Here is a 15,017-nt window from a genome sequence, read left to right as displayed (position 1 = left end):
TAAACAATCCATCCAGACCAAAAAATCACCCGGAATAAGCCAAAAATTTAAATTTCATAATGTACCCAAGAATTTGACTATTTACAATTTGACTCAAAATTTTGTCCAAAAAATTAATATAGTGCAAAGGTCCACCCACATCCGAACGCTGGTCTTCAATATTTTGTTCAATAACTTTGCAAATAAGGAATCCAACTGTGCATTACCAGTAAGCAATAAGATAAACACACATAGGATCGACACCTCACATGGGGATGGCTTTACAACTTTTCTGTGGAGATAGTGAATCTTCTCTTTTTAACTGGAAAAATTATAGTATATTGCTTTTTTTTTTTTCTTTCTTTTTTTTGCTGTAAATTCACTAACTTTTGCTTTCCCATAAAGTATTCAAAATTCTTAAGGCATGGGATAGATTGAAGGGTTCGCAAAATTATTGGCACTGATTTGAAATTATGTATTGGTTTGAATTCTTACTCGAGCGTAAGTGAATGGATTACATGTCTACAAAAAAAGAGCAAATACTCAAATGTACTTTCATATTTCTTATAATCTATAACTACTATTCACTTTTTTTTTTTAATACATTTTATGAGAATCGTTACTTAAATTATAATTTAGATACACCAAACAAGCATTATAGAATGGCAAATCACATAATAATTTTATGCATATTTTGACATGATTATGAATTTTTTTTTAAAAGAAAAGAGGGATGGACATTAGCCATTTTGACCGAGTAATGGTATTTATTAATAGTAATGATCATCATCGATTTAGTTGACAGTGAATCTCTTGATCTATTGTCCGATGAAATTGTGTTGATAATCTCCTGTGTATGCGATAATAAGAGAAGTGACTTTATTCAAATGTAATTTATTAATGAATCAAGAAATCTGTCATCGAAATCGATGATAGATTACAACTGATTATGATTCATTTTGACTTTATTCTACAGGTTAGACTTTTTCTTGATGCAAGTAAATTAAAATTGTGTGCAAAGTGCCCGCCTGCCCAGTTAAACCTTGTATCAGTCCCAATAAATCCTAGATTTTATCATTAAAATATTGTCAATAGACTCTTTATCTTTAAAAAACATATTTTATCGAGAATATTTATAAATATAGAGAGTTAAAATTTTAAAGTGTTCAAACAAGTTTTTTTTATTATATTTAACACTTAATTTTATTACTTCAAAAAATATTTATTATTTGTTTCTATCTTTTATTTTAACGAATTTTTTTCCAAATTATTATATTATTTTTCTATATTGAAAATTGAAATGCTTTTAATACGTTTAATCATAGACATTGAATTTGGCAATTTGGAAAGCCAAATTCATTATCTAAATTAAAATGTTAATTTAAAAAATTTATTGGAGTGTGATTTTAGGGGTTACTCTTCAAAATAAAGAACATCTCATGTTGAAAGGTTCTTTTAAAAATACCCTTACAGATTAAGGTAAAAGAATTATGGGTGAGGACTGAGGACGTTTCCAGAAAAATTTAAATATGATTTAAGAATCAAAATTTTCCGCTAACTTGATCCAATTCTGATTAATTCTGGTGGTTTTTATACAAATTACAAAGGCTCAGATAAATAAATAAAATTAAAAAAAACAATCTTTAAAAACAAATTTGATTAGCTTGCTTATGATTCAAGGGATTCCTACGCCGACAGTGAACAGATTTAGCAGTCAAACTCCATTTTTCTTTTCATCTTTTCCTGCATTTGCATTTTGAAAACGCACTTCCTCGTTACGCGGAAACGCGTGAAATTTGAAAGCTGGCACTTGGCTATTGTGGGCCTATCCGGTGCAGTGCGGCCTTCTTTTTTAAACTCTGTCGGTTGATTTTATATATATTTACACAAACATTAACTCAGTAGCGGCACGGCAGTGAATGGGCAGCTGAACAGATACTACCAGATTTTGCAGAAAGATTTATTAGCATTTTCATTTCTGTACTGTATTCACTCAAAACTTGGTATGTGCCAATTTTCCTACATTTATCTTTTCCTTTCGTGTTGTTGAGATTGATCGACCACCGTGGACAACAAATGTGTTTCTCATTTCGTTTTGTTCAGATAAATTGGAGTTGTATATAATGCTTTAACTGTCATTGTCTTCATCCTTTCAAGATTCAGTATTTTTGTCCTTTGCAGTTCATAACCAATCAACATATTCTATGCATTTGATATAAGCCTTTTTTAAAAAGATTTTAAATTCCATATTCAGGACAATAAAGGAATATATTGCATACTTTCTAAAATTTTGATCTGAGAAAATTTGCTATGGATTTGAAAATGCTTGATAAATGAAGTGGGATTTTTGCAGGTGTGTAGGTTTTGGGGTTCGTCCTTTCTGATTAGTTCAATGACGAAAATGGTGTTGGTCCTATTGATTTTTTCAATTTTGGGTTTTTGGAGTAATTCTGTGGTGAGAGCAGAGGATGCTTACAAATATTTTACATGGACAGTCACTTATGGAACAATTTCTCCACTAGGTGTTCCTCAACAGGTCAGTATCGGTTCCCATTTTGTAGCGATTAGCTCGACTTGTTGAATGTTTAAGATGTTAGAGAGGATACTTGAAGAAGTTCTTTCAAATACTTCACGGTCAATAATGGTACAAGGATGACCGTTCTCCGACTATCTAAAAGTTTAAGTTGTTAAAGAGGACACAGTTATTTTTATTTTCAACCTCATTATGAACATTTTTTTTTTTTTTTTTTTTTGGTTTGAATATTTTTTTTTTTTTTTTTTTTGGGTGAGAAATTTCAATTTCTGAGATTTTGATGTTTATATTTGAAGGGGATCCTCATCAATGGTCAATTCCCTGGTCCTAAACTTGATCTTGTGACTAATGATAATATAATCCTCAATCTCATCAATAAGCTGGACCAGCCTTTTCTATTAACATGGTGAGTCCCATTCTCTTGAAACTCCAACATCCTCTAGTTTTCGTTACAAGCAATCAAGTTAATTAGTCTACGAGATTTACAATAATAGTATTTATTTGTCAACATACGTATTTCCAATTAGGAAACTATAGTTTTGTTTGTTGTTAGGAATGTTGGAACGTTAGTTACCTATGTAGTTAACCGTGGCTCTATACCGGTGATTTGAAATCCTATTGCATTTGGTTCAACTTGAGTAGACTAATTCCATTTGAGAATCACATTGGTTGGTTGGCCATGTTTACCATTTATCTGTCCAAACATTTGGAGAACTTATTTTCACCAAAACTGGCATTAAGAATTCTGTATACGATATATAATTACAAGTTACTTGAATTCTACTATTAGGAATGGGATCAAACAGAGGAAGAATTCTTGGCAAGATGGTGTTTTAGGAACTAACTGCCCAATTCCTCCGAATTCAAATTACACATACAAGTTTCAAACTAAAGATCAAATTGGAAGCTACACTTACTTTCCATCAACTCTGATGCACAAAGCAGCCGGAGGATTTGGAGTGCTCAATGTTTATGCAAGATCAGTCATTCCAGTTCCATATGCCAAACCTGCCGGAGATTTCAGTTTACTCGTTGGTGATTGGTACAAGACGAGTCACAAGGTGAGAGTTGAATATAATTGCTCATTGTGTATTTATTGGTTTTATTGTAATTTAACGTAGAATTGTCTGAACTTCGTTTTCCGGTAAAATGAGTTATTGCATACTTCAATTTTTTTATTTTTTATTTTTTGAAAATTATTAAGCTCTTGCACTATGAAGTATTCAGGGTCAATAGTTCTCTACTTGTTGGTTGAATAGATTAGAATAAATCCAGGTACCTGGGGATTTTGGTTTCCAATAAAGTAGCCCCTCTTGTTTTTATTTTGTTCAAGAAAAGTAATTGTATCTGCCGATAAGCTCCAAAATTTCTAAGTATGGATAAGCTCAGGTTTTGTTCTTCTCAAATAGGCCATTTTGAAACGGCAAACAATGATAGAAAAAGACATTAGTTTAGACATTCTTACCCCATGATCATGGTTCTTCTGGGACATTGATAAGGATGGCTTCTGTTGGAGAAGCCGAAAGGAAGTGATTTATCTCCAAAATGCAATGTGAAATGAAAATTTAACCAAGAAATTTTTACCTGTTTCCACGCTAAATTTCCTCTCTCTGTCATAAACACTTCAAATAACAATGGCAATATGTTGCAGGGCTTGCAGCTAACACTCGATTCTGGGAAGTCTCTGCCCTTCCCCGACGGAATCCTTATAAATGGGCAGGGTCAGTCTTCCTTCAGTTGTGACCAAGGTAATCTTGATAGCTTTGGTTTTCAACTTGCGAGGCCTTCATGTTCCCAGAATGATGTAAATTTATTCCATTTATATTCCTAATTCTATCTTTTGCTAAATTTCCAGGTAAAATCTACATGTTCAGGATTTCAAATGTTGGATTATCCACTTCCTTTAACTTCAGAATTCAGGGGCATAAAATGAAGTTAGTCGAGGTTGAAGGATCAAATGTACTTCAGAACACATATGATTCTCTGGATGTTCATGTTGGTCAATCTGTATCTGTTCTAGTCACCCTGGATCAGCCTCCAAGAGACTATTACATTGTTGCGTCTACAAGGTTCACAAAAACAGCCCTCACGACCACAGCAGTGTTACACTATACAAACTCTCAGGCTTCTGTTTCTGGACTCCTGCCTGCCGGCCCGACTGATGACATACTCTGGTCCATTGACCAAGCCAGAAGCTACAGGTACACCCTCGCAGAACATTTTTCTGTATAAATCGAGACATTGTAATATGCCAAATACCACATCATTTGAGTTTTGTACTTCGCCTATGATGGGACATTTGTCTTTGTATGAGACTTTGGAAATTTTTCTTGCTTATACAATAATTTCAGTAGATAATATGTATAAATTTAATAAATTTGGGGTCGACTATTTGAATCATTTTATTTTTTGCCACTTTGATTGTATTAGACGATCTGAAGCAACTAAATCCTTGGCAACAAGTCACAAATGATAAAAGTTGACATCAAATGCAGGTGGAATCTGACATCTAATGCTGCAAGGCCGAACCCCCAGGGTTCATTCCATTATGGAAGTATAACACCATCACGGATAATTAGACTTGCCAACTCGGCTCCTATTATCAATGGGAAACAGAGATATGCAGTAAACGATGTCTCTTACACCAATGCAGACACCCCTCTAAAGCTTGCTGATTATTTCAACATCTCTGGCATTTTTAGCTTGAATTCCATCCAAACTGTTCCCTCTGGTGGTTCACCTCACCTAGCTACATCTGTGATGCCATCTTCTCATCATGAATTTATTGAAATTGTTTTTCAAAATAATGAGAACACCATGCAGTCTTGGCATCTTGATGGTTACGATTTCTGGGTTGTAGGGTAAGACTATATCTTCATGAACTTGTAATTAATAACTCAAAAGAATGAGTTTGTAAATTGCTTTTCTTCTTACAAACGTCAGGTTTGGATCGGGACAATGGACACAAGACAGCAGAAAAGGATACAATCTTGTCGATGCTCTGACCAGACACACAACACAGGTAACTCCAAATTTCACTTTCAGTTATATATAGGGTCATTTTCCAAATTTCTCACCATTACAACTCTGCTCACAGCTTACAATTAAGTATCAACGACGACAAATTAAGTCTTGTTCCTAATAAATGTGGAGTTGGCTACATTAATCCCTTTTTGCTGCTCCATATGGTTTATTGCTAAATCTACTAGGACATTTAAAGTAAATGGATCCTTAGGAACTACACACTATGTTAATTTTGGTATGTCTTTCCTCTCTTGTTCTACCGGGATCGCAACACCTATATGAACAAGGGCATCATTAAAGTGAATACAATTACAGTTGTATGTCTTTCCTCTCCTGACTAGTTCCACCAAGATCGAGTCACTTGTATGAATGGAAGTATCTTTAGGTCTACATAAAACTTGTCCCAACTATGAGTTGTACTTTTCCTTAATTTACTCACTTGGACCTCTCATTTCTTATCTTATCTGCGTATGACAATACATCGATTTTAACATCTTGATTTCTCCTACATTCATCTTATCGACATAGTTCACAATCAACTACACTGGAATAATATATTTCATTCATGTCACACACAATAAAATCTTACATGTTGCATGAAATTTCGTGCAGGTGTATCCCAATTCTTGGACAGCTATATTGGCGTCCTTGGACAACCAAGGAATGTGGAATGTGAGATCTGCAATGTGGGAAAGGCAATACCTTGGACAGCAATTTTATCTGAGGGTATACAATACAGTTCCCAATTTTGCTAATGAATATGACATTCCTTCCAATGCTCTACTCTGTGGTAAAGCCATTGGGAGACGACCTTAGCTTTATGATTTAGTCAATATAGTTTGTATTTCAGTCATCAGAGCTTGGCTGTTTTTCAGGTTTGTTGTCGTTGTAGTCATGGTTCCTTAGTTGTATGTCTCGATCAATTTTGATTGTTTTGTATGGCCATTAAGTCGGGTTATTCAGATTTTTGCTTACACGTCTTCTAAGGACGACTTTTCTTCTTGGTGTACCGGTGGTTGTTATTCATAACTGGACAATAGTTTGGGAAGGTAAATGGTTGAGAGTAGTATCAGAAAATGAGAATTTTATTGTATTGTATTGTCTAGTTCAGTCATTTTCAGTGTTGCATATACATGTATACACGATATGTAACAAAGGTGGCGAAGAATTAGTCGGTGTACTGGAATTCTATTTTCTCAAAAACTTCACTATTTACGAGATAGACTTCATATGTGGGTTAGAGTCGGACAATGTTTCACGTGAAATTATTGAGTGGAAATTACATGGACTGAGTATTCTGAAAATCTCAATTCATAATTAAGAGTTGCTAGTTTTTCTTTCAAAGATCAGATATAATTAAAATTTGAAATATTAATAATAATGCTATAAAATAAAAATAATCCATCCCACACACCCCATAACCCTAAAACCATTTCCACCCCCTTCTTCCTCTCTCCATCTTCTCTCCTCACTCTTTCTACCAACCACTAACGACGCCGCCATCCCTTCCGGTGATGCCACTCTCCTCCATCATACCATCATCGCGTTGTGTTGCACCATTTCCCACCACCGTCACATTGTGCCAACATCGCTCAACCTTGCACAATCGCCTCATTCTGCGCACCAACCTCGACCCGCCTCTCACCACCATTGTACTGTGCGCCATGGTTTGTGATTTGTATCGATCCGTAGATGAGCAGTCGCCATGGTTAGTAATTGTGGTTTTTGGTTTTTGTTGGTTAGAGTGGTGGTGGTTTCCATGGTTTCAGTGATGTTGAGGTGGTTTATTGACATTGGTGGTGGTGGTGGTAGTAGATCTACCAATAGTGGTGGATATGATGGTGGCAATGGTGATGGTCGTGGCAGTGGCGCAGTGGTTGTGGTAATGGTAGTTGGGTGGAATGGAATAGGGCCAGATAAGGTTTTGTAACCGATTATTTGATTGATTATGACCAATAAATTGGTTAATGTTTGTGAAACAAATATTATGTGACCAAAAGAAGTGATTGTGACGTACATTTTATTAAGTTGCGATTGATAAATAATTTGTGACCAAAAAATAAATGTTACCTATTAATTTGATAAATTTGTGATAGAATATTAAATTGTGGCCTGTAAAATTTTTAATTTGTGATTGTGATATAATTTGTAATTTATAAAATTTTTGATTTGTTACTAATAAATAATTTGTGTCTAATTAATTTAATAATTTGTAATCAAATTGAATAGAATTGTGATCTTAATATATTTAATTAATGAAATATATATTTAATTAATTATTTTAGAAATAAAATATACTAATTTTTGGTTTTTGAAGTTTTAGACCTTGTTTCTTTGTTTTAAAATATGTCATAGTTAATCTATTAGATATGAAAATTTTCCAATTATCAAAAACAAGTAGCATCCAGGACATGTGAGCTTGGTCCGGGTTAGCAATATGGAGCCGCACCATATAGGTGGCCCAAGATAGTCTATTTCATCTCATAGTGTACACAATGCATTACACCTCTTTCACGTGAAGGGAGGCGAAGAATATTTTATTGTGAGGGGGTGTAATGCGTACACATAGAAATTTTCATTTATTTGGGCAGAACCAATACTTTAGGTTTTGTTTGGTAGAATAGGCCAATAATAAATTTCAATCAAGTATTTTAATTGAAGAGGAAAAAAATACATATACTTCATTTGACTATAACATTTTTATATGTATTACAATTTAAATAAATATCAAAATACTAATGGGGGTGTTTGAGCCACATTATTTTGGCAATAATACATTCTTAAATAGTGTATTGATTGAAAAGTGGTTAAAAAATGAGGAAATTTTTTTTATTTGCGTGTAATATTATTTTATTGAAGAATGTGTGATTAAAATGATGTCAAATCACTGTTTAAAAATACATTTTTTGAAATAATGTGGCTCAAACAGGCCCATTGTTAGTATATCATTTTTTCACATTTTATCACATTATTTTTTTTAAAGTACTCATTTTTAACCCCACATTCTTCATTAAAATAATATTATACGCAAATCAATTTTTTTTTATTTTTTTAACTATATATTTCAATATCAATCATTATTTCATAATACATTACTCACAAATAATAAGACACAAACAAGCACATAATTACATTTTGCCCTGTACGGTACCGCTATTATTCAACAATAATCGATTTGGTGTTTGGGCATGTGGAATTTATTAGTTTTTTCCTTTTTTAATGCGATGCTGCAGGCTTTCCCTTAAAAGAGAAGGCAAACTTCAAATCAAATTTATTGCTTTTATGTTAATGTCCAAATTGGCCATTAAATGTTAGTCAAAAGTTGTTGGTTTGATGCATTTATTTGGAGAGACATTTCGGTCCTTAGAAAATGTTTGTAGAGGGTAAAATTGAGAACTTGGATTAAATGTATGTCACCCTACTCAACCGACTCAAACAATTTTTTATAGATCTCATTTTTTTTTTATTTCGAGACACTAAATCTAGCAAAATTTGATTATATATACACACACACACACACTCTCTCATTTTATTCTCGTAATTGAGATATAAACAAGACCACACATTACGCCGCATTTATTTCATCCCAAATCAGAGGGTATTTCTAACATTCAATAGAGTCTAAATATCAATGGGGAAGAAGGCATGTCTAGTGTTGATATATTCTTCAAGAATCAAGTTATTTCCTGACACTGCTCAAAGAATCTGGTGACGTTCTTTTCCAGAATATGCAGGGGCGAGCCCAATGAAGGCTTAGTGCAGGCAAATGTCTACACTGAACTATCACTACAAAAAAATATTGATTTCGTGACAAAAAAATATTGCCGCATGGAGATTTTGTTGCAAAAATAATTTAGCTACAACAAGGCGTTTGTTGCAAGCATTGTTGCACCATATGAGTTATAGAATGTATTTTGTGACAATTTTTAGTCATTTATCATATTAACGAACTCACAACATTATTCATTTGACGCAGAAAATTTGAAATAGCAACATGATATTTGTTGCTATAATGTCATCCTCGCAATGCATATATGTTGCAAAAAATTAAAAGGCGACAAGTCAAACTGTCGCAAAAATTATTTCAATAATGTTTTTGCAAGCAAATTTTGGTTGTAAATACTATTTTAATACGACAACTTTTGTTACCTATTTTACTCTACAACAACACTTGTTTGTATTAATATATGTTTTATAACAAGTCATGTTTGTCACGAAATTTGTTTTACAATGCGTTTGATGTGTTGCAAAATGCATTTTAAGATATCAACATCTGTAATATAAAAAGAGTTCTTCAATGCATTAATCAAATATAAAAGATTGCAAAATATAAAAATTCATATTATTTTCTAAATATTAGTAATGTCAAAAGTTGTGAAAAAAGTGTCACAATAATTGTTAATCTCTTATCAACTCCCACTAAATTCATCATCAATACACAAACCAAAGAAAACATAAATACATATAAAAAAATATTTTACTTATCAATATCATTATCGTCTTTTACTATTTAGAAATTTCTCATCATCGCATCTTCCTCTTCCGAAACATCGTAGATAACTTCATTCATGTCTCACCTATTGATTTGAAGTCTATTTATAGTGTTGCATTATCAATAATATATGAAGCAACATCTCATGGCATACGTGAGTGTCAAGATCTTTACGCTGCATTGATCAAAAAATATACGATGATTCATTCTCTTGGAATGCTTCTTGCTCACTTCCACCATTGTCATTTAATGAAATCGCCCATAGGCCTCTATATTGCACATTTTATACTTCCTTTTGTTGTGGACCCAACATTAGATCATTCATACATCGATGACAATAATGCATATTTTACTATGTAACTAATGTGAAGAAGGATTCTTATTGCATATTGGATAAGCTTTGTGCCCCCCGTGCTCCATCTAGATGTATTTCCTTGAGCAAGAAAATCATTAATGTTCCATTTCAGAGCTACACGCATTAAAAATTTGAAAAATATATACTTCATATAAATAATTTGCGCATATAGACACTTTACAGATCTAAAAGAAAGTCATCACTACGTAGTCAACACACTCTCAACATCCTCTTGGATCTTACCACATGAAAAATATATATGTCAAACAAGGCTAAGAGATGTTGAATTTTAGACATGCATAAATTAATGACAATGAAAAGAACATCAAAAGAAGATGGATCATTTTCATTCAAAATGGAAACTTCATAATGATAAAGGGTGGCTTGGCTTCATGTTACATTTGTATATTTTAGATTGCATTAAAGGAGAGTTCATGTCTACCTATCACAACCAATTATCCAATGCACAAAGCAACTTTAGAAATTACCCTTATATTTCTTCAATTTTATGGGAGATTAAGCAACTGACGGAATGTTATATACTAGTACAGGATGCCATCGAGTAATTTTTGTTGAGAAGTTGAAGATTCCAACAATTTTCATAATCAATTGTAAGGGATAAAACTATCATAAATGCACAAACTCACTTAATTGAGAGAGTATACTATATTCTCGATCTCATTTACAGTAATTAAATCAGGGTTTCCATTGTTTGTATAATAATTGCAAGATTTATAATCATGCGAATTAGCAATAGGAAAGACTAAAAGGTGCGCTTTGAATGATGTTTTTCCCGCAAGAAGAAACTAATTGTAGTTAAAAATTGAATGTAGAATAAATCAATTTCCTCCTACTTGTGAATTCTAACCACATTCTTCAACAACCTCTTCAATTCAGGAACTATCAAATCAGCCCACAATTAGTAATCAATTGAATGCTACAATAAAAAATTGTCGTTGATGTTCTTACATAAAGCAAATGGTTAGGCATGAATTTGAAATAAACACGGATCAATTTTTTTCCACGTACATCATCTTTGAATGAGGCGGTAGGCAAAACCAAACCTAAGGAGAGGCCCAAGAGGCCTCTGCCTCAGGCCAGCATGTAAGGGGGCCCAAAAAAATAATCTTGCGACTCTGTTTTATTTTGTTTCGAAAAACCAATTTCAATTGTTTATCTTCTGCAGTCAGCTGTTCCTCCATGCCAATCGCCACGGTTACGTCTGCTGTTTGCAAGACTGCAACTCAAGGCCTTGCAACCACTCCTAAAACCTACCAGCGATGGGCAACGACAAAGTCATAGCATCTTGTGGCAGTCTTCTATTATCGGACTCGTTGGTACTTGGTACTATTTGGTAAGTCATTTATCTTTCCCAAATTCCATCCGGCCGACGGCAATCAAGGCATGAATCTGATTCTGATGCTAGCATTCTGCTTCTGTTAGTTCTGTATGACTGTATTATCTATCAATTTGTTTTTTTGCAATGTTTGATATCCAAAATCCAACCAATCGCATAGTGGCATTCTTCTTCAGCCTTCCGTGCTTTTGTTAATTATTATCTAATATCTATCAATTTGTTTTCTTGTAATGTTTTGGGTGTGAGATTTAAATTGATTTCTTTGTCTATTTGTTGCATCTTGATTCTTAAACTTGAAGACATTAGACATGTTAAATGGATTTCAATTGGTCAATGAAATTCTTAAATTCATCCATTAATGATGAATGATTAATGATTAATCCTGCCATGTTAAAGTAATTTAAGGGCAAGTGAACTCTGATTCTATGAAGTAAGCTTCCTGTGACTATGAGCAATTGTAATCTAGACTCTAGCATTCCAATTTTTGTGTTGGGGGTTTTTGAAGATAGTAGTTGATGATGATCCGATGAAATAGGTAAGGCTAGGTGATGAAAATATAGATTCATTAGCTCGACTTAATGGATTTAGCTCTCTAGTATTTATTTTTTATGTTTTGGTCTAGTTCTCTCATTATCAAGTGAGCAACTATAACTCTAGAATTGATAAAGTGTGAATTATGGTTGATGTTAAGTTGAGTACTTTTATTATAAGTTGTTAATTGTGATTGGGTCATCAATTTTGAATTTTAAATCTTAAATTAACCTAACTTGGACATCTTTTACTCTCAAATTTCAATAAGTATTTGATGTTAAGTGACTTGAGTCAAACACCATGGCTCCTAAATATGTGTCGGGAGCTCAAAAATGGAAGAAGAATGAGAGAGTTGAGGCATTAATTCGAAGTCAAGCTAGAGATATAGATAAGTACTTTAATGGCAAGAAAAGAAAAGAGAAGGAAGAAACACCAGAAAATTTAACGATTGACAAACAATAGAATCGGAATGATAATGATAATAATCATGTGGATGAACGGAAAGAGAACAAGGAAATGATTGAACCTGCAAATATAGATGAGTCAAAATAGAATGATGAAAATAACGTTCAACATGAAAATTTAAATCAAGAGAATTGCTTTTTTTTTAATGATCTTGGAAATTGGAAGGACATTCACATTGATCAAAAGATAAGAGACTTTTTAGTTGAAATGAGTCCAAAAAGAGTTGATGACATCTTGTTTATCAGAGATAATCAAGGTAGACATTTTGAATCATCACAATATAAGCGATTAATGGCAAATGGGCAGACAACTGATAGAAGATGGCTAGTGAATTCAATTTCTTTAGATAAGATATTCTGTTTTTGCTGCAAGTTATTTAAGATAGAAAAAATGGTTAAAAATATTAGCTAATTAGGTAATGACGTATACAATAATTGGCATAATATGCATCGGCGTCTTACACATCACGAAGTGTCTAAGGAGCATATAGGTTGCATGATTAGTTGGATAGAACTGGAACATAGGCTTCAAATAAAACATACAATTGATAAAAGCATACAATTTTCCATCAACAAAGAAAGAGAGTATTGGAAATAAGTGTTAACGAGAATAATTGCTATTGTGAAAAGACTCACTAAAAATACTTTGGAATTTCAAGGAGATTGTGAGCAACTTTATGTTGAGAACAACGAACTTTTTTTGCAAATAATAGAAATGGTTGCTGAGTTCGATCCAATAATAGAAGAACGCATTTGACTGCTCAAGCACATGAGATTCAGTATACATATCTGGGTCCAAAGATTCAAAATAAATTGATACAAATGTTGGCAGGTGAGGTGAGAAGTTTAATTGTCACAAAAGTGAAGCATGCAAAATATTTTTCCGTCATACTTGATTGTACTCCAGATACAAGTAATGAAGAACAAATGTTTCTAGTAATACTCGGTAGACTCACCAATGGTACAGGAATATTGGATTGAATTTTTGAAGGTGGATGATACATCAGGATTTGGACTTTTTGCTAAGCTTAAAAAGGTGTTAAAGAATCTTGAGCTAGATATTGATAATATAAGAGGTTAATGGTATGACAATGGAACTAACATGAGCGAAAAACATAGAGGTGTACAAAAAGATTACTTGAAATAAATCCTAGAGCTTTCTATACTCCATGTGGTTGTCATAGCTTTAATCTAACATTATGTGATATGGAAAATTGTTGTTCGAAAGCTATGCCTTTTTTTGGAGTGATACAGCGAATCTACATATGAATATTAATGAAGCCATCCAACTTTTACAATCACTTATTTCATTTCTCAAATATCATAGAGAATCTGAGTTTGCCAGTGCCATGGATGAAGCTAAACAAATGGCAAGTGAAATGAAAATTGAAGCTGTATTNGTTACAGTTACATCAGCAGAAAGAAGTTTCTCCAAGTTGAAATTGATCAGGACTTATATCCGATCAACTATGTCACAGCAAAGACTGAATGGTTTAGCCATGTTATCGATTGAAAAAAATGGTTGAACAACTCGACTATACAAAATTGATTGATGTTTTTGCCTCAAAAACTGCAAGATAAGTTGTATTTAAGTGATCTTTTAGAACATTTTCACATTGTTATTTGATTATAATATACATATTTTAAATATTCATTATTTTATTTTATTTTTCGATTTTATGTTTACAAATGTAGTTCCTTAAATCTCTTATAAATGTAAAAATTAATTGCTTCTTATGATTTATGGGCCCAAAATCTGAATTTCGCCTCAGGCCCCGTAAAACACAGGTCCGACCCTAGCGGCAGGGTCTTCCTTTGAGTCCAATTTTGCATCATCATCAAAATCATCATCTTCAACATGATCGACATCATTTTCTCCATCCTCAGCGAGAGTGCAGTTATCTTCCAGTTGCTTTTCGACAAAGACCAATCGCTTTTGGTCCTGTGGAATTCCTAAAAAACAAAAACTATTCAAATTTTAAACCTAACTATATAAATTCCAACCTCGTGAAGAAATAAATCAATGTGCGAAATTTGAAAAAAAAAAAAAAAATATACCTTGTCTTGAATTTTGGTTTTGACATTGTCAATGGTGTCAGTGGTTTCGACCCAAGGGTTATGTTTATCCCATTATAGATTTTACGAAGATCTGCATTTTCCTTTCTCGGCTTCTACAATCCTCAGTTTCTGTAGGGTTTTTGTTACGCCTCATTTTATGAGCCTCGGAACCACTCCGACCCCCCAAAGCCTCTCCGAAGTGATACACCGATTCCTGCCACGGA

At 33.2% G+C, this 15,017-nt stretch overlaps 1 protein-coding gene across 1 annotated transcript; it reads left to right on the top strand.

Annotated features, from left to right (window-relative positions):
• The first annotated feature begins 1,845 nt into the window (after window positions 1-1,845).
• LOC111379234 (L-ascorbate oxidase homolog) lies at window positions 1,846-6,641 on the top strand. The gene is made up of 9 exons (XM_023002575.1): window positions 1,846-1,982; window positions 2,333-2,515; window positions 2,809-2,918; window positions 3,303-3,573; window positions 4,164-4,260; window positions 4,368-4,713; window positions 5,008-5,373; window positions 5,456-5,534; window positions 6,149-6,641. Exons 2-9 carry the CDS (start codon window positions 2,372-2,374, stop codon window positions 6,350-6,352), a joined length of 1,617 nt encoding a protein of 538 aa, XP_022858343.1. The 5' UTR covers window positions 1,846-1,982; window positions 2,333-2,371; the 3' UTR covers window positions 6,353-6,641.
• Window positions 6,642-15,017: the final 8,376 nt, after the last annotated feature.

Source organism: Olea europaea, unplaced genomic scaffold (assembly GCF_002742605.1).
Source record: "Olea europaea var. sylvestris unplaced genomic scaffold, O_europaea_v1 scaffold1955, whole genome shotgun sequence".
NCBI classification, from domain to species: domain Eukaryota; kingdom Viridiplantae; phylum Streptophyta; class Magnoliopsida; order Lamiales; family Oleaceae; genus Olea; species Olea europaea.
This window is presented reverse-complemented; position numbering and strand designations above follow the sequence as displayed.

What these genes read in the sequence shown, in the direction of transcription:
- LOC111379234 (XM_023002575.1), top strand. Translation starts at nt 2,372, where the DNA reads ATGACGAAAATGGTGTTGGTCCTATTGATTTTTTCAATTTTGGGTTTT. An exon ending in CAGCCTTTTCTATTAACATG is followed by an intron (nt 2,919 to 3,302) that starts GTGAGTCCCATT and finishes TTCTACTATTAG; the next exon opens with GAATGGGATCAAACAGAGGA. An exon ending in GACCAAGCCAGAAGCTACAG is followed by an intron (nt 4,714 to 5,007) that starts GTACACCCTCGC and finishes CATCAAATGCAG; the next exon opens with GTGGAATCTGACATCTAATG.